The sequence below is a fragment of the Heterocephalus glaber genome, unplaced genomic scaffold (assembly GCF_053883595.1).
Source record: "Heterocephalus glaber isolate CG9 unplaced genomic scaffold, H.glaber_assembly_v1.0 deba00000122, whole genome shotgun sequence".
NCBI lineage: Eukaryota > Metazoa > Chordata > Mammalia > Rodentia > Bathyergidae > Heterocephalus > Heterocephalus glaber.
In genome coordinates, this window is record NW_028258138.1 from 69,790,376 (window position 1) to 69,810,809 (window position 20,434).

Below are 20,434 nucleotides of genomic sequence, written 5' to 3' on the forward strand. Positions count from 1 at the left end.
GATTGATTTGCATATATTGAACCATCCCTGCATCCCTGGGATGAATCCCACTTGATCAGGGTGTATGATCTTCTTGATGATCTTCTGCATTCTGTTTGCCAGTCCCTTATTAAGGATTTTTGCATCTATGTTCATTAGTGAGATTGGCCTATAGTTCTCTTTTTCTGTTGGGTCTTTCTCTGCTTTGGGGATCAAGGTGATGCTTGCTTCCAGGAATGAATTTGGGAGTATTGCTTCCCTTTCAATTTCATTGAAGAGTTTAAACAGTAGCGGCAGCAGTTCCTCTCTAAATGTCTTGTAGAATTCAGCAGTGAAGCCATCAGGGCCCGGGCTTTTCTTAGTTGATAAGTTTTTAATTACATTTTCAATTTCATTGGTTGATATTGGGTTGTTCAGAATTTTTAGGTCTTCTTCGTTCAACTTTGGTAATTCATATGTATCTAGGAATCTGTCTATTTCTTCTGTGTTGTCCATCTTATTGGTGTATAGGTTCTGGAAGTAGGTATTGATGATCCTCTGGATTTCTGCTGGGTCTGTTGTCATTTCACCCTTTTCACTCCTAATTGCATGGATTTGGGCCTTTTCTTTCCTTTTCTGACAAGGTTGGCTAAAGGTTTGTCAATTTTGTTGATTCTTTCGAAGAACCAACTCTTGGCTTCATTGATTTTTTGTATCGTTCTCTTAGTCTCCATTGCATTGATTTCTCCTCTGATCTTTATAATTTCCTCCCTTGTATGAGCTTTGGGGTTGTCCTGCTCTTCTTTTTCTAGAAGCTTGAGGTTCAGCATCAGGTTGTTTCATTGGGCTCGTTCTGTTTTCCTAATATGTGCATTCACTGCTATGAATTTCTGTCGTAAGACTGCTTTCATTGTGTCCCATAGATTCCGATATGTTGTATTGTCATTGTCATTTAATTGAAGGAACTGTCTGATTTCTTATTTAATTCCCTCTGTGACCCATTGGTTATTCAGAAGTGTGTTGTTCAATTTCCACATGTTTATGAAATTTTTTGAGTTTCTTTTGCTATGGATCTCCAATTTCATCGCACTATGGTCTGATAATATACAGGGGATAACTTCAATTCCTTTGCACTTACTTAAACATGTTCTATGTATGAGTATGTGGTCTATTTTTGAGAATGACCCATGTGCAGCTGAGAAGAATGTGTATTCTGATTTTGTGGGGTGGAAGACTCTGTAAGCATCTGTTAAGTTCATTTGTTCCAGAGTTTGATTGAGTTCTAGTATTTCATTACTTATTTTTTGTCTAGTTGATCTATCTATTTGTGACAGTGGGGTGTTGAGGTCCCCCACTACAATTGTATTAGTGCATATATGATTTTTCATGTCCGTTAGTATTTGTTTTATATAGTTGGGTGCACTTGTGTTTGGTGCATAGATATTTATGATTGTCATCTCTTCCTCTTGGATTCTTCCCTTTACAAGGATGTAGTGTGCTTCTTTGTCTCTCTTAATCAGTGTTGGTTTGAAATCTACTTAATCTGCAAAGAGGATGGCTACTCCTGCTTTTTTTGGGGTTCTTGTCGCATGGAGTATTGTTTTCCACCCTTTAACTTTCAGTCTATGAGTTTCCTTTTGAATTAAGTGCGTTTCTTGTATGCAGCCTATTGTTGGATTTTGCTTCTTGACCCATTCTGCCAGTCTATTTCTTTTGATTGGTGAATTGAGACCATTAACCTTGATGGCTATAACTGAAACGTATTGACTTGTCATTGCCATGACTTTTTCTTTTTGTTGGGTTCTCCCCCTTTACATTTAAGTTCTTGTCATGCCAGATGGGTTCATTCTGCTTTGTTTCCTGGGGTTGTGATCCTCAATGTCTGTTCCTAGGCTATTGTGTAAAATTCTTTGGAGTGCTGGTTTGGTATTCACGAAGTTCCTAAGGTGCTCTTTGTCATGAAAGTATCTTATTTCTCCATCCATTTTGAAAGATAGTTTTGCAGGGTACATCAATCTGGGTTGGCGGCTGTTTTCTTTTAGGGCTTGGAATATGTCACTCCAAGGTCTTCTTGCCTTGATGGTTTGTGTTGAGAAGTCTGCTGTGATTCTGATGGGCTTTCCTTTGTATGTGATTTGTTTCTTTTCTCTAACTGCTTGTAGAACTTTGTTCTTCTGTTGTGTTTCTGGAATCTTAACAATTATATGCCTATGTGTAGATTTTTTTTGATCAAGGCTATTTGGAGTCCTATATGCCTCACTTATCTGGATGTCAAGCTCTTTTCCCCTGCTTGGGAAGTTTTCTGCCATTATTTCTGTGAAGAGATTTTTTATGTCATCTGCACTATTTCCTGTTTCTTCATTGAGCCCAATCAGTCTTATGTTATTTTTCTCTGCATCATCTAGCAGCTGCTAGATTGAGTTCTCATGTTCTCTTATAATTTTGAAGCAATTTTTCTTTTCCTGGTCACTAACTACAATGTTATCTTCTATATCTGAAATTCTGTCCTCACATTGGCTCATTCTGCTGTGTAGCCTTTCAGTGGAGTTTTTCATGTCCTGGAAATCTATTTGCATCTGTTTTATGGATTCCATTTGTTTCTTATGTTGGGATTCCATCATGTTCCTCAGCTCCTCTCTAGATTTATTAATCATGTCTTGCACTAGGGGCACAATTTCTCCTGTTATTTGAGAAATTATTTCTGATTTCATTTTTTCCAGATCCCCTTTTGTTGCCAGTTCAGTGGGTCCAGGTGGTTGATTATCAGAATGTTCCATCTCATTTCCCTTTGGGGTTGCTCTAGGTGATCTGGAAGTCTGGTTTTGAGACTTATTTATGTGTTTTCTCATTTCGACTGGGTCAGGGGGCTGTTAGCACCCGCACAGCTTACCTCCTCTGAGCTGGGAGAGGTGGGACAGGGGCTGGGAGCAGCAGTAGGGATGATGACCCAAAAGCCCTTTCCTGTGGGTTGGGAGCCCCTTCCTCTGGACTAGGAGCAGTGGGATGGCAGCTCAGAAGCCCCTCCCTCTGGGCCAGGAGCGTTGGGAGGGATGGTGGCCTGGAAGCCCCTTCCTCTGTACCAGGAGCAGTGGGACTGCTGTTCAGAAGCCCCTACCTCTGGGCCGGGAGCAGCGGGACTCAGTACCTTGGTCTGGTGGTCTGGTGTCCTCTGCGTCTTTGTAGTGTGGAACCAGGTGGCTGCCTGTCTGCAGCGGGGTGATTCGGTGTCTTGCGTGTGACTCGGGACCTCATTAGGGCGTGCACAGACCTGCCTGTCTTTAGCGGGCTGATTTGCCATGTTCCGCGTGACTGGGGGCCTCGGTAGTGCGTGGGCAGACCTGCCTGTCTGCAGTGGTGTGATTCCGCGTTTTCCGCGCGACTCGGGACCTCGGTAGGGCATGCACAGACCTGCCTGTCTGCCTAATTTCTTTTTTAAAAAAAGGTAAATTACATATGACAGAATGTGTCTGCAATTGTTAAATCTGAGTACTTGTGATTTTATCTTCATACTTTTAATTTTTTAATTACTAAAAACCCCCAAATTCACACAATTATATATATTTATATAAATATGTATATACATGATTTTGCATGTATCATTGATAGTATACCTACTAGATGCCCATTGTGATTGCTTCTGAGATGGTCAGAAGGAGGAGGTAGACTATAGGAGAACTTTAGCTTTTTTAAATGATATTCCAATTTTAAAAGCAAGAGATACTGAATCCATATGTTATTTGTTTTTTGGAGTATAAATGTAGAAAAAAATTTGAGACAAATAGTGAAAAATTTTAACTTATTATGTAGTAGAAATATAGCTTGTTTGCACTTTCCTGTATAATTATTTTTAAATGAAAATAAAGATTGTTTTGTTGTGGCTCTGTGATCAAATGGGAAGCTTGTTCTGGCCCTGTTTGTTTTACCAACTTTTGTTCTGAAGGAGATGGTACAGTAAATCAAGGCCATGTTTAGAGATGTGATCCACCAGAGCGTGCTAGGATCCCAAGCTTGCTCCAGAGAGTTGTAAGTCAGGTCTCAGACAGCACCTATGAGCTGGTCAGGAGACATACCCAGTGGCCCAACTATCTGCCTGACTTGGGGGTCATGATGTCTTTGAACTCAGAGTTGGAAGTGAGGGAAGCCCTTAATTGAACGTTCGTTGTGGGGGGACAAAGTACAATGTGATGAATTCTCAGCTAATGATTATTCCTTCATTTTCTTTTATTTAAAACAAATCTGCTTTTTACCTTTGTCCAATAAATTCCCTACAACCTCCCATCCCCTGGACTTTGCTATTCTTTGCATTTCAAAATATGGATTTGTCTAGTATAGGACATTCCAATGTCTGATCGTTCAGCTCATTGATATTCCTCCTGTACTTTGCAGTATCTGACATGCAGATAACATCTGAAGGGCCAGGTACCAACAAGAGACAGCGCAAGGCACAGACAACACAAGTGTGAGACTAAAGATGTTTCTTAATACCCCCGTGTCCTGTCATAGCCCTCAAAGTTAGGGAAGCAGATAGGATCTGAGGGGATCACTTGTTACTGGTGGTACATGGGTTGTCCACTTGACCCTAAGGTAAGACATTTTGTCCTCTAGGTCGAGGTCTCCCAGCGGGACTGGCTGAGGTGGAGATGATAGAACGAGCCCGGGAAAAGCGTGCCTGGGAAGCCACTCTCCCTGCTCTGAATGACAGCTCCCAATTTGAGAAGAGAAGGAAGATGATGGACGCAATGGAGAGGAAAGAGTGGGCCTTCAGAGAGCAGGAGATTGAAAAGTAAGTTCTCTACTATCTGTTCAACTGTTCCTGTACCAATGGGAGACATAGTATATCTCTATCTCTACCTCTATAACTATATCTGTATCTATCTATTTATCTAGCTATTTAAATATCATTTCAGCAAGTATCTGGGTTCAGAATCTATCTTCAACTTGTAGCAATAGGAAATTGGGGTTTTGGGTCTTTCAGAAACATATATAATATAATATAATGTATTATAATATAATATAGGAGCTAGTATACAATACAGGAGCTCTCTATAATTTTCTCTCCAACAACATGAAAAGATGCTCTCCTGGTGTGTAAAGTTCACCATGGAACCCAGTCAGTCCCTCGGCAGTCCCTCCAGCACACCTCTGAGTCTCCTCCCCCTTTTTTCCTTTAGCATCTGTCTAGTCTGTCACAGAATCCCACTGACTTCTGCACACCATGGGCTGTTCTTTTTTGTTCACTCCCAGTACCACTGTCCTTAGGCCTCGGCCCCCTCATAACCAGCCTCCTAGCTAGTCCTACCCCTTGTTCTCTGGCACTGGGTTCACAGTCAGGACAGCCAACTTTTACCCAGAGCTAACAGGGTATTTTCATTTCAAAGGCAAATGGGGGATTTCTTCCATCAAGAGATGGGCTTATATGACAATGTGTATACATACCAATATGCCAAGCCACTTCTACTTCAGTTTTCAATCATTTTAACTGATATATTTTAGGAAATGAGGTTGTTGCTGATAGGTAGAAATGATGAGACATTATTAGAATCCCAAATGCCAGCTTGCTAACAAACAAATGTTCAGGTTGTCCTTTGTCCTAGGTTGTGCTGAGCCACTTAATTGTTCATAGCAATGCTATTAAGGTCCCTAACACATGAGAGTTAGGGATGTGCTTAGTACTGGACTCAAAATTTGTTCACATTTTTGCAACACTTTTTGATTAAGCCTGACTCTATGTGGTGTTTTAGTAAAACTTTGAAATTTAATAGGAAATAGTGTTTGATACAAGGTCAGTATCAAACTACCCAATCCTCTTTTCTTTTTCGTTCTTTAAAAAAAAAATATATATATATATATATATATATATATATAGAGAGAGAGAGAGAGAGAGAGAGAGAGAGAGAGAGAGAGAGAGAGACAAGAGTTCACTATGTAATTTAGGCTGGCCTTGAACTCACTTCACTGTGAAGCCCAGGCTGGCCTTGAACTGGTGATCCTCCTGTCTCAGCCTCTTGAGTGCTGGGGTTAGAGATGTAGGCCACCATGCTGAGCCCAATCCTGTTTTCAAAGATTTAAATTTATTGCTGTACTTTGCACAGGAGTAAATATTGTCAGAAGGCATTAAAAATATTAAAAATCTGTCTGGCAAGAGTGAAGGCATCACCTAAGAAAGTGAGTACTTTTATTACCTTGAGGATAGTTTTTTTTTAATTAAATTCTTTTATTGGTACGTTGTAGGTATACAACACAATTACATTTCTCATTGGGAAGTGTACCTTTACATGATGCATCTTGGTTCTTATTTTTTCCCCATTCCTAGCCCTCCCTTCACACCCTCCACCCTTCCCTATTTACAAAGACTTTATTTCCATTTTTTTCATTTCTCAGCATTTTTCCTTTCCCATCTTTCCTTTCCCCTGCCCCTCCCACTACCCCTACCCCTTTGGACCTTTTCTTCCTATTTTACATTATCAATTATTCATTTTAATCATTGGTACATTTTAGGTATACAATATAATGACATTCATCATTGGAAATTTGTACCTTTACATAGTCTCTCTTGGTTCTTATTTTTCACCCTTGCCCAGCCCTCCCTTCAACCCCTCCAGTCCTCCCTATTTACAAAGATTTTGTTCCTATTTTTCCATTTTCTCATATTAATCCCATTCCCTTGTACCCTTTCCCCTAGCCCTCCCACTTCCTTCCCCTTTGCCCCTTTTCTTCCTATTTCACATGACCTATTATACATTTAGTCCTTATTTACGCTTTCAGTTTCTCACACCAGAGAAACTATTCAGTATTTATACATGTGTGTCCTATTTATTTCACTTAAGAGTATCACCTCAGTGTGCATCCACTTAGCTATAAATGTCTCTAATTTCTCATTTTTTATGGCTGAGTAGTACTCCATTTTATTAAAAAAAAAACATTTTCTTTAACCAGTCTCCAGTTGATGAGCATTTGGGCTGTTTCCAAGTTTTAGCTATTACAAACTGTGCTGCTGTGAACATGGGCGCACATATATCACTTTGGTATGATTCTTTTAATTCTTCCAGTTAAGATCCCCAGCAGTGGAATAGCAGGGTCAAATGGGATTTCCAGTCCTAGTTCTTTGAGGTATCTCCATACTGATTTCCATAGTGCTTGCACCAGTCTACACTCCCACCAGCAGTGGAGCAGAGTTCCTCTTTCCCCACAGCCCTGCCAGCATTTGTTATTGGTTGATTTCATGATAGCAGCTATTCTTTCTGGAGTGAAGTGGAATCTCAGCATTGTTTTCATTTGCATCTTTCGAATGACCAGTGATGTTGAACATTTTTTCATGTATTTATTTGCTATTTCTACTTCCTTGTCTGAGAAATGTCTGTTCATTTCAGCTGCCCATTTTTGGATTGGGTCTTTAAATTTGGGAGGTCTGATCTTTTTAAGTTCTTTATAGATTTGAGATAGTGGACCTTTGTCTGAGGAAGAGCAGGTGAAGATTTTTTCCCATATTGTGGGTTGTCTCTTCACACTGCTGGTGGTTTCTCTTGCTGTGCAGAAGCCTTTTAATAAGAAGAGATCCCACTTGTTGATTGTTTGTGCTAGTTCCTGGGCAACTGAGGTTTTGTTCATAAAATCTTTTCCTACACCTATGTCTTCAAGGGTTCTACCTAACCTCTTTTCCAACTGGTTCAGAGTTTCTATTTTAATATTTAGATCTTTAATCCATTTTGATTTTAGTTTAGTGCATGGTGAGAGATATAGGTCTAATTTTAATCTTTGGCAAGTTGAAGCCCAATTTTTCCAGCACCACTTTTTAAAGAGGCTATCTTTCCTCCAGTGAGGGTGTTTGGCTCCTTTATCAAAGATGAGATGGCTGAGTGTGTCTGGCGTTGTTTCTGCATCTTCTAATCTGTTCCACTGGTCCACCTTGAGGATAGTTTTAAAAAATGTATTTTGAATCCCTCCTATATGCTGGGCTCTGTGCTGTGAGATGAGGAAGCAGGATGAATAGGAGACCCATGCCCCAGCAGACCTCCTGTGGTCCCCTGGGCTGGGCATGGGAAGTGCCAGAGGAGGAGCAAAAACCTTCCAGGGCAGCGCCTCTGGGGCAGGGTTTGTGGGCTGAGGGAAGGGTCTTCTCTGTTTGGAATGGGCGAGTGGGGAGGGTAGCTCTGCGCTGGGTGGGTGGGTGGGTCAGTAAGACGTCCTGATGTGGACAGTATTGGCAGTGAGGAGGAGGAGGGGGCAGATGATGTAGGCATTTAACACTTACAGAGGCTTACTCTGAGCCAGGTAATGTTCTAAGGCAGAGGTTCTCTAAGTGTGGTCCGCAGACCAGCCACATCCGCATTCCCTGGGAACCTGTTACAGATGCAGATTTCCAGTTCCCGTCCCATCCCTACTGAATCAGGGTGGGTGCAGCACTCGATGTCACACCAAGCTCTCCTGATTATTCTGACCCACGCTTAGTTTGAGAGCGACTGTTTTAGCACTCGTTTAATGCTCACAACAACTTTATGAAGAGGATACTATTGTCTCCATTTGTAATTGAAGAAATTGAGAGAAAGTGGTGAAGTTGACAGCTGAAGCTTAGCAGCAGCGGGGACATGTTCTGGGAAACCTGTGGTCAGGGGACTTCATCCCTGGGTGACATCACAGAGCATAGTGACACAGACCTATGTGGCGTGGCTCAGTCGCTCAATGTGCCTTCTTACTGCAGCTGAGAGAAACAGTAAACACAAGGTGTCTGTGGTTGCCACTGGCAGGCTGTTTTCTAGCAAAATTTTTTTAATAAGTAGAAGTACACCTTAAAATAACAATAAAAGTATAGTGTAGTGAACACATAAGCCAGTAACAGCTGTTTTTCCCGTTGTGGAGTACTGTGCATAGTTGTGTGTGCTATTCTTCTGCACGTCCAGCTGTGAGGCAGGTTTGCGTCTCCCGGCCTCACCACAGGGACGTGAGCAACGCATTGTGCGATGGCGTGACAGTGACTGCGACATCGCCCGGCCAGGGGGCTTTTTCAGCTCCACTCTTTTGAGGGACCATGGTATACACAGTCTGTCACTGACGTGATGTGACCGTGCTTCTCACTCTGGAGGGAAAGGTAGCTGGTGTTGATGTGTGGCTCCTTGTTGAAAGTGCTTGTCTCTCCATCCTCATTTGTCCCTGCTGCCTCACCTCCCACGTGCATTCACTTTGAGTGGCTCCACCAGTGTGACGTGGTCGTGATCTCTCTGGTCCCTTTGACGCAGCAGTGACTCCCTCTGTTGAGGCCTGGCCTCTCCTTTGTCAGTGCCGCGAACCTTGGTCCTTGTTCCCCCGGTGATCTGCCTTCAGCACCTTCCCCTCCTCTTCCCCACTGGGAGTTTCTTCTCACGCTGCTGGCCTGGCTTGGTCCTCCGGTGCTGCCCATGCTGGGGCTCGCGCCTGTTCTGCCTGCACAGTGCTTCTGGAGAGGGACTTTTGTCTCATGCATTGTAGTTTCCTGCCTTAAATATAGTGGCACTTAATAAGCATTTGACAGATGAGTGAGCGAATAAAAGAATGCACGACTTCTACAAGTAGGAGTAAAATGTATTCAGAGCTCTGTTCTAGGAAAGAAACCTTGAGGGCTGTGTGGAACAAAGATTGGAAAGAAGAGAGGGTAACACCAAGGAGACCAGGTTAGGAGAGAGACACCAAAAACATGAGTGAGGAAATAGCTGCAGGAGTGTTTAGAGGAGGAATCATTAGCAGAGGGAAGAACATGTGAGAGGAGGGGTAAATTTTTGGCGGGAACAAAATGAGCCAGGTTTTTTGAGATTGTCAAGGGACAGCAGTAGGTTCAAGTAGACATAAGTGTTGATTCAGAAACACCTGGGCTGGAGGCACTCCTTTCACAATCATCTGTACCTAGCTGGATACACATGAGCAAGGTCCTAGGAGAACACATAGAGTAAAGGGAAGGGAAATAGATTTTTCTGAGTACCTGCTATGTGCCAGTTGCAGGCATTTTCACATTTGCCTCTAAAGTAGCATGCCACACCTCATTTTCTCTTCACTCCCCTAATACTTAACCTTTTAGCAGTTCCAGAAATCTAGATTTGTCTACAAATCTCCTGTTTTCCCATAGCCCATCTGTCTAGAGAACCCTTCCGTTACCCCTCTGCCTGCATACTATTCTTTACCCTTCCTAACTACACCTATACACAGTCCTATTATACAGAGATGCACTATTGAGTTGCTTCCCATACTCCTTCGGTTTATCCTCACACTTTTGCCCATGCAGCCTTCTCAAAGTAGGTGAATATGGTGCCCACAAAGATGAACCTGTTTGGGGCAGCTGTTCCCTTGCTGTCTAGAATGCCTTGTTTGAGATACCATGTATTCTTAATGCTCTGCAATTTACTTGAAGACTTCAAGAAATTCGCCTGGAGATTTTAAAAAAGCTGCTGAAGAAACGTGATGAGAATCAAAATGAATTGAACACAAAGCACTTGGATGCCCAGTGGTGTAAACTGCAGGAAGCAAAACAGGCAAAAGTGGCCCAAATCCAGCGCGCACATGTCTCAAGTAATGGTGCAATATGAGCTGGGAGGAGAGTGGGAGGGGATGTGCTTTGGGTGTTGGACCAAACCTCATTTAGTGGTGAAAAATTCTGTGTTGGGGCTGGTGTATCAAATAGGTAAGGGATAAGAGAGAAGTTATTTCCCTAAAGTAGAGGAGTAGAGAAAAATCCCTCACTCAGGAAATCAAATGGCCATGTTCTAACAGGCAGTCAAGTCACTGACATTACAGGGTGTGTGTGTGTAGGTAAGGGGTTTCCTGATTTCAGTGATCAAGGCCCTGGATAGAGAAGTCTATCGCTCAACTCTTTTTCTCCACTGTTGCCCCTAAACGTGGCAGTTTGAGGATCTTTTTTCCTACTCATCACTCTAAGAAATTTTAATGTGGTAGTATATTGCATATAAGTTTATGTACTCTCTACATATTTGTACTTTATACATGAAAAAAGAAATAGCTTATTTTTTATTCAGTGCAGAATAAGAATCAAGTTAAAATGTATACTAAAAATGTTAAATTATTAATATTAATTTTATAGCTTTACTTACTAGGAAACACTTAACATAATTTATTTACTTACAAAAATTATATCACCTACATACTCAAATTAGGGATTGATATATACAATAACAATGTAATCACATTTTTAAAAATCATTCAAAACTAGCAAAACAATTACACAATTTAAATTATGACTTAAAAATTATTTATAGTGAACTTAACCTTTAACTTTTTCTTGATATGAGAAAAACCTTTAACTAGCTGCTGTATATTCATGTAGATATTGTTCACATCCTTTCTTTTCAGTGTGTGGTATAACTAGTGATGGATTTAATTAACCTTTGTAGATAAATAGTAAAATATAAACTATTTTTACTTCAACGATTCCAAGACATGGACAAAAGCACCAGGGATGAAACACAAGCAACAGTCACAAGGTAGCCTCGTTAGGTGGCCCCTTTCCTGTGGTGACTTCTCAGCCTTGTGACAGGGTTTCTCACCCATTGGAAGTGAGCTCTTCGCAGCTGTTGGAAGGGGGTGTAGGTCTATGATGAGACTTGGGGAAAAAACAAAAGCAAGAGGAGCAGGTGGAGGTAGTGCGCAGGACTGAGTGCTTGCCTACGGTGTGCAGTGTGCCCTTTCCCTCTGCCTGCCAGACAAGCCTGAGAGCTTGTGAGCTGGGACATGTTGCGGTTATTCTGGTGTGAGCCAAGATGCAACTGCAGTCCTCCCTTTCAGTTATTCTGGTAGGGGAGAACAATCTCCTAGTATATCATTTATTTTGAGTTTCTTTCCTTCATTTAACAAGCTTTTACTGAACACTTCTTACTCTGGAGCTTGTAAATGCTCGTGGTTAAAAAGGTTTTTGATGAGCACCAACTGAGGATGCTGGCTGATGGAGTTTCTGTCAGTCCTGCCTGTTCGAGGAAATTCCAAGTCCCCAGCTGGCACACCCCTGTTTTTAGGTTACATTCTAGCTGTGTTGAGTCATCGCGAAATCCATTCATTTTGGTAGCTTCCCAATGAATAAGATTGGAATTGATTTATTTCTTTGCATTTATCATTCAAAGCAATATTTTGGAGATAACCATAGAGATATGTTTTATTTCAGCTATCAGAAAACTTGTAGGAAAGAGGAAAAATATAGAAGGGAAATTGAAGAGAAGAGATATCATCAAAGAATATTCTGATTATGCATCACAAGTCTATGGGCCTCTGTCTCGCCTTGGTCATTTCCCAGACAACAACTCAGAGGACTTTATAGTAAAAAATCACTATCTGAGCACTTATGAAGGTAATCAATTTATGTAACTAGAAGTATAGTAAAGACTGCTATCCTAGACATATAGATTAAATATATAAATTTAGATTAAAAGCTAAACAACAAAAATATTTGTAAGGGACAGTAATACATATATTTAATACAATTAATGTGAGTTCATACAAATCAGTAAAAGCTCCTAAGACCCAAATAAGTGAATGGACACACCATAAAATAATTTAGCAAGAAGCAAGTTCAACGAGTCACTAAACATTTGAAAATGTTTAATGCCACTAATAATAAAAGTTATGCAGTAATGAACTAGAAAAAATATTTATGTCAGGTTTATGAACCAAACAAGATACGTATAATGAAATTGAGCCTTTACCAAGAAATGTCAGAAAACCAGAGGCAAAGGGATGGCTAACAGGAGTCAAATTCATGGAGAGGACAATACCTCTTATGAAGTTCACAAGGCTCGTTTACACGATGTAAAGTTTAGTTGACAAGTTGAAGCATCACATGGCCAAGGTCAGGACTTGATAATTACATTGTTGAACTTGTATCTCTGACTGGCTATTTCCAAGCAGAAGGTGATAAACTGGTGAACATTTATCTACTTTTAAATGGCGGCACCATTTATCATGGGATTATTAATTTTCTATTGAGTATTATGGAATTTATTGCTTTGTTATAGGACAATATATTTACTTTAGAGTATATTTCTCATTTTATAGTCTAAATAACCAAGAATATGAGTTAATTATACAGAAATTTGCTTTACATTTCAGGGATGGTTCATCCTATAACTTATCAACAATTCTAATGAAACCACTTGGAAAACAGCTACCAAAATTAATCATATACTTTAAAAATAGCAAATGTAAGCAATGCATACTAAAAACATATATTTTCTTCCCATAGGTTTAGTTGAACTTGAGTCATGTCTCCCAGATTTTGTGACAAAACCAATAATCAAACCTCCAAAACCAAAAGTCATTACCACCAAAGCAGGTTTCCTAAAGAGGGGAATAAGGATGGACTATGAGTTAGCAGAGGTCCATAAGGTATAGTATCTGGAAGACAAGATGCTTTTAGTGTGACTTGGGTAGATAAATGCTGTACTCCAAAAACTGCACTTTGTCTTGGGCAGTAGTGACCAGTGGGTTTGTCACGTAGCCATAGGAGTTTTCTCTTGTCTAGACTTTCTCTTCTGGAAGTGCCCATGACTGTGCGTTCTCCCTCATTTCAAAGTGTAGAAAAACTTAGAAGTCACTCTCCTCATTTACAGAAGTTGCATTACTTTCTGAAAATGTTTCCAACTTTAGATCTCTATAATAAAATTTGACATTATACAGAGCTATAGCAATTTCTAGTACTGTATTGGGAATGATTATTGCTGTTAATAGTTGTAATAGGCTCCAAATTTCCCCTTTTGGATTTGCTAGCAAGGCATTTGGAAGGAAATAAGTCATGTTCAATTTCTTTCTCATCTCATTTAAAACTCAACTAGGCAAAAAAGTGTTATGGGCACCATTAGCACGTATTAGAACCACAGCCTGGGCCTGTTAAAACATGTTGCTGGGGGCCAGGGATTTAGCTCAGTGGTGCCGCCACCTGCCTCGCAAGTGCAAGGTCCCGAGTTCAATCCCTGGTACCAAAAAAAATAAATAAATAAAATAAAAAAATAAAACACGTTGCTGGACCCCACCCCCAGCAGGCCTGAGTGAGGATACGAATTGGTCTGTGTGTGTGTGTGTGTGTGTGCGCACGTGTGCATGCGTGCATGTGTGTATGTGTGTATGTGCTGATGGTAAGCCCTAGAACCACACTTTGGGATTCATTGGTATATGACATCACTGTCCCATGCAGATTTGTTTGTTACACTGATTCCAATAATACAACATGAATCCATAAAGAAGAACACTTAACATAAAAAATAAGACTTTGACAATAATTTACATTTCTCTCTGTGGTTCTTTTCCTCCTCATCTCCCTGTTTCTGAATACTGTGTTCATCATTCGCTCGCTTTCTGAAAGTTTGTTTTTGTAGATGGGAAGTTCCCTTTTATTTCTAATTTATTAAAGTTTTTTATGATGTGTCTGTGTTGAATTTTATCAAAGTTTCTAGTGAGGTAATTATTTTTTTTCTTAAAATTATTATGGTAATGTTTATATTTTTATAAATATTAATTTATCCTTGTATACTTGGAATAAACTTGCCTTGGTTAAGCTATATTAGCTTATTTTAAATAAATTGTTGTGTTCAGGGCTGAGGATTTAGCTCAGTGGTTTCACCGCTTGCTGTGCAAGCGCAAGGACCCAAGTTCGATCCCTGGTACCAAAAATTGTTGGGTTTGATTTACTAATATGTTGGTCAGGTTTTTTTGTGTCTCTATTCAGAAGTGAAATGGCTTTCCCATTTTGACTATAAATGGGGTAGGTGTCAGTGTTGGGCAGATCTCCTGAAATGAACTGAGGTGTATTCCTTCTTCCCCTCTCTTTTATTATTATTATTTATTTTGGGGGGGGGGCGTACCGGGGATTGAACTCGGGTCTTTGCACTTGCACAGCAGGCGGTGAAACACTGAGCTAAATCCCCGGCCCTTCCCCTCTCTTTTAAAAGAGAAGAGTTTAAAAAAGATTAGAATGATCTATTTCTTCACTTTGGAAGAATATATACTTTTGGAAGAATTACCTAGGACTGCACATCTGAGTCTGGCTGCTCTCTTTATTCAAGCTGTACTTTGTGTTTTTTGTTGCAGTTTGTTCTGTTTTTTTTTTTTTTTTTTAACAATTGAAAATATTTTTATTTTTACCATTAAGTTTATGGTACAATTTATATATAAATAATGATCATATTCATCATATGGAATTTGTACCTGTACATGATATATCTTGATTCATATTTTTCCCCATTCTCCTTCCCTCCCTTGTATCCCTCTTCCCCTTCTTATTTACAAGAGGTTGGTTTCCATTTTATCTTTATTTTTTCATTATTTTTCTTTTCCCTTCCTTCCTTTCCCTCTCCCCTTTCCTGTGTGCCCCTTCCCATTTAAACATTTTCTTCTTATTTCACAACATCTATTCTGCATTTTGGTCTTTATTTACTCTTTCAGCTTCTCACACCAGAGAAACAATGCAATATTTATATATATGTGTGTGTCTAATTTAGTTCACTCAAGAATATAGTTTCTAGGTGCATCCACTTAGCAATAAATGCCTCAAATTTATCCTCCTTTATGGCTGAGTAGTACTCCACTGTATAAAAAAACTCCACATCTTCTTTATCCATTTGTCAGTTGATGGACATTTGGGTTGTTTCCTAGATTTAGCTATTATAAACTGGGCTGCCATGAACATGGGTGAGAGTGCCTGCCTGTTTTTCCACGTCCTTACCACCAAAATCAGTTATGAATGATTGGATTTGAAATGGTTTCACAGAGTATTGATCAAGGGTCTTTTCTCAAGAGATTCTGAACTTTACAATTATTAAATACTTTTAGACTGCTGCTGCTTTCTGTTGATGCCCTCCTTGTGGCTACTATAGGAAAGAGACATCTATTTTCTGTCACTTATTTTTGAAGAAACTCAGAGGCTCCATTCAACTGGTTCTGGTGTTTTAAATTTCTAGTATAATTTGCATATTTTTACTAGTTTAAGATCTTAGTTTGGTGTTTGTTTTAAAAATATCACTTATTTATGTTTTCATGGGAAATAAAATGTAAAATTATTATATGATAGAAAATTAACTAAAGTATGACTTTAAAATCACAAAACATCAGAATTATTGATACTTTAAAAAATATTCCCCTATGGCTAAAATGGCACCATGATCAAAATTTCATGTATGATTTTGGCAAGACTTTTAGTAATGAAAAGGAAAAAAAAGATAGTATGCAAAAATACACATACATACTCTTTCACTTGCAGACAAATTAATTTTTAGAAAATCTAGATATGCAGGCTTCACTACCAAAGGAAAAAATATCTCTCTACTTTGAGACAGTTGTCATTTAATGCTCTTCTGTTCCCCTGTAATAATAAAACATCCAAAGTATTTCAGTCTTTTGCTGCACAGGATAATTTCTTGTTGTGCAGTCATTCATGTAAAAGAGCAAATTAACTCACATGAAAAAATGAGAGTTAGGGGTTTTATGTATACAAACAAGACAGAACCTTTAAAAAAGTCCAAGAAAGAATTTAAATCTCACCAAATTTTGATTAAAATGAACACACTAAGAACATGTACTGTGTTTATAGATGTGTCCTGAGGAATGTCATAGCATCCCTCAGACTTTCTCAAACCAACATGCCATAGCATAGAGAGATTAATTCTGACCTGCAGCCTAAATCTGGTAGTGGAAGAAAAGACAAAGATAAGAAGTGACATTCGTTGGTATTATTTCAGGCTTTGTTGAATAAGAAAAATAAAACTCTTGAAGCAAAGAAACCTCTACGCTTCCTTCAAAAAAAGCCCATATCGCAGCCTCGGCTTCCAACTCCAAGCTTGGCAATGACTTCCAATGTAAGTTTGAAACTTTTATTTGAAGAACTAAATTCAGTATTGTGGTCAGTTCATTCTTAAAATACTTTGGGTTGAACACAAATCTAATTTAACAGTGTTCATTTCTCAACCTCTGACTCAGAACTGATTTTGTCTTTATTATGCACTGAACATCAAACACACACACACCAAAGCACAGTGAAATGAAGCAAAATCTATACTCAATCTTTTGAAGAATAAAAACACAAATAATGAACAATCTTCCCTCAGAAAGAAGGCATCAGAAGGTAATGTCATGTGTGCCAAATAGGAAAAGAAACTTGAATGATGAGCAGTTATCATCTTCTTTCCACACAGGGGCCACTTGATGACTGTGGTCCACGCAGGACTGGTGGATAACTGTGGGGGTCAAAGAAGGTGAAATTCCAGAGGTGTCTTCAAGACAGGCTGACATCTGGGCAAGGAATGGCTCAAGGGTCACCCTGACCAGCATTACTTGTCACTTAATTCACTTTGGGCAAGGCATCAGACTTGGTTAGGATTTAGGCTGGACTCATACTAAACAAACCCACAAAGGACTGCTGGAGATGCCACAGTGCAAGGTCACTACTTTATGGAGAGAACTAGAATAGCTGTCCCTGTGCAACATGTAGCTCCTGTACAAGAAGGTCTTCCTCAGAAGCAGCCTGACCCTGCCTGGTAGGTTGGGGTCTTTGCTGGGCCGGGGGCTGTGGCATCAAGGAGAGATTTCTCTAATGCCTGTTACATCTTCTGACGAGTGTCCCCTGCAAAGGGACCCAGGCGCTCCCACAGCCCAACCAGACTGTGCCCCTTTCCTAGACTCCATGCAGGCCTCTGGTCACACATTGTCTTTCACATCAGTTGAAACCATCATTAGGCTGTTGCTTTCTTTACACTGAGAGGCGCCTTCATTAGATTTCCAAAGCACATTCCTTGGAGGCCGGGGGTGTAGCTCCGTGGTACTGAGCCTGCCTTGCAAGCACAAGGTCCTGAGTCCATCCCTGGTACCTGGAAAACACACACACATGCACACACACACACACACACACACACACACACCAAAGCACACTCTTTCTGCTTGTGACAGAGTTATTTACAGTGCCTTTTTTTTTCTAGTACCAGGGATCAAACTCAGGAGTCGTGCCACTGAGCTAAGTCCCTGGCCCCTTACACTGGTTTTTGTAGATGGTTGGTCTTGTCCAGGTTATTCTGATTTTACCAATCTAGGTTAAGTTCTTGTGAGAGTGCCTCACTCTAATAATGGACTGGCTGTATTCTTTGTTGACTCATGACCAAATATGAAAATACCTTTGCCAAAAGGATATGATAAGCAGTATTTGTTATTTCAAGAAAGATTTTTCTGGAAATGGTATCATTTGTAGGGGTTGCACAGCAGTTCTATAATTTTTTACCTTAGTATCACCTGGTAATGATGTATTATTTATGGTGAAAAATACTAACAAATTTTCATGAACAATAAATAACATTTAAAATATGTGTTCAATGAGGGCAAAGACCATGCTTTATTTCTCTTTAAATTCATTTAGGGTGTCTGGCACTGTCACTTGTGCTTGGAATAAGTCTTGAAAAAACTTTTTTTAAAATTTTATTTTATTGGTACATTTTAGGTATACAATATAATGACATTCATCATTGGAAACTTGCACCTTTACATAATCTCTCTTGGTTCGTATTTTTCCCCATTCCCCTACCCTCCCTTTAACCCTTCTACCCCTCCGTATTTACGAAGACTTTGTTTCCTTTTTTTTCATTTTCTCATATTAATTCCATTCCATTCTTTCCTTTCCCCTACCCCTCCCACTTCGCCCTCCCCTTTGCTTCCTATTTCACATTATCTATTATACCTTTTAGTCCTTATTTACATTTTCAGTTTCTCACACTAGAGAAGCTATTTGGTATTTACACATCTGTGTCCTGTTTATTTCACTTAAGAGTATCACCTCAATGTGCATCCATTTAGCTATAAATGTCTCTAATTTCTCATTTTTGATGGCTGAATACTACTCCATTTTATTAAACCACAGTTTCTTTATCCAGTCTCAAGTTGATGGGCAATTGGGCTGCTTCCAAGTTTTAGCTATTACAAATTGTGCTGCTATGAACATGAGTGCACATATATCACTGTGGTATGATTCTTTTAATTCTTTGGGGAAGATCCCCAGCAGTGGAATAGCTGGGTCAAATGGGACTTCCAGTCCTAGTTCTTGGAGGTATCTCCATACTGATTTCCACAGTGGTTGCACCAGTCTACACTCCCACCAGCAGTGGAGCAGGGTTCTTCTTTCCCCACAGCCCCACCAGCATTTGTTACTGGTTGATTTCATGATAGCAGCCATTCTTTCTGGAGTGAAGTGGAATCTCAGCATTGTTTTCATTTGCATCTCTCAAATGACTGTGATGTTGAGCATTTTTCCATATGTTTATTTGCTATTTCTACTTCTTTGTCTGAGAAATGTCTGTTCATTTCAGCTGCCCATTTTTGGATTGGGTCTTTAAATTTGGGAGGTCTGATTTTTTTAAGTTCTTTATAGATTTGAGATAGCAGACCTTTGTCTGAGGAGCAGCAGGTGAAAATTTTTTCCCACATTGTGGGTTGTCTCTTCACACAGCTGGTGGTTTCTCTTGCTGTGCAGAAGCTTTTTAATAAAAAGAGATCCAACTTGTTGATTGTTTGTGCTAGTTCATGGGGAACTGAGGTTTTATTCATAAAATCTTTTCCTACACCAGTGTCTTCAAGAGTTCTACCTAACCTCTGTTCCAGCCAGTTCAGCATTTCTATTTTTATATTTAGATCTTTAATCCATTTTGATTTTAGTTGAGTGCATGGCGAGAGATATAGGTCTGGTTTTAATCTTTGGCAAGTTGAAACCCAATTTCTCCAGCACCATGTATTATTATTATTAGTTATTATTTATTACCATTTATTATTATTGATTACCATTTATTATTATCTTTCCTCCAGTGAGGGTGTTTGGCTCCTTTGTCAAAGAGGAGATGGCTGAGTGTGTCTGGAGTTGTTTCTGCATCTTCTAATCTGTTCCACTGGTCCTCAGGTCTGTTTCTTTGCTAGTACCATGCTGTTTTATCACAGTGGCCTTGTAGTATAGTTTCAAGTTGGGGATTGTGATACCCCCTGCCATGTCTCTGTTACCTAGAATTGCTTTTGCTATTCTGGGTCTCTTCTTGTTCCAAATGAATTTTTGGATTGTTTTCTCAAGGTCCATGAAGTATACTGCTGGGATTTCAATTGGAATTGCACTGAATCTATATAGCAGTTTTGGAGAATGGCCATTGTCACTATGTTGATCCTTCCTACCCAGGAGCAGGGCATGTCTTTCCATTTTCTGATATCATCTTCAATCTCTCTTTTCAGAGTGCCATAGTTTTCAGAGAAGAGGCCTTTGATTTCTTTTGTTAGGTTGATTCCTAGGTATTTCAGTGTTTTGGATGCTATTGTGAAAGGAATTGTTTGCCCTGTTTCTGTTTCAGTGAGTCTGTTCATGTAGAGGAAAGCTATTGATTTTTGTGTGTTGACCTTGTATCTAGCTACTTTACTGAATTTGGTTATTAAGTCTAGAAGACTTTTGGTGGAGTTCTTGGGGTCTTCTATATAGAGTATCATATCATCTGCAAATAATGAC

At 39.7% G+C, this 20,434-nt stretch overlaps 1 protein-coding gene across 8 annotated transcripts in view; it reads left to right on the plus strand.

The window, feature by feature from the left end:
- Cfap91 (cilia and flagella associated protein 91) overlaps positions 1 to 20,434 on the plus strand; it is a 76,035-nt gene that overhangs the window by 32,722 nt on the left and 22,879 nt on the right. For 7 of the 8 annotated variants that reach the window (XR_015450419.1, XR_015450414.1, XM_087208964.1 and 4 more), the window contains 5 exons: positions 4,564 to 4,741; positions 10,334 to 10,491; positions 12,095 to 12,277; positions 13,169 to 13,311; positions 16,656 to 16,772. Coding sequence is in view for 6 of the 8 variants with exons in the window: in XM_087208964.1 (XP_087065090.1) it covers positions 4,564 to 4,741; positions 10,334 to 10,491; positions 12,095 to 12,277; positions 13,169 to 13,311; positions 16,656 to 16,772 (779 nt within the window). In the remaining 2 variants the exon portion in view is untranslated. The remainder of the gene's footprint in view (positions 1 to 4,563; positions 4,742 to 10,333; positions 10,492 to 12,094; positions 12,278 to 13,168; positions 13,312 to 16,655; positions 16,773 to 20,434) is intronic. The other variant, XM_087208955.1, reaches the window with a different exon arrangement.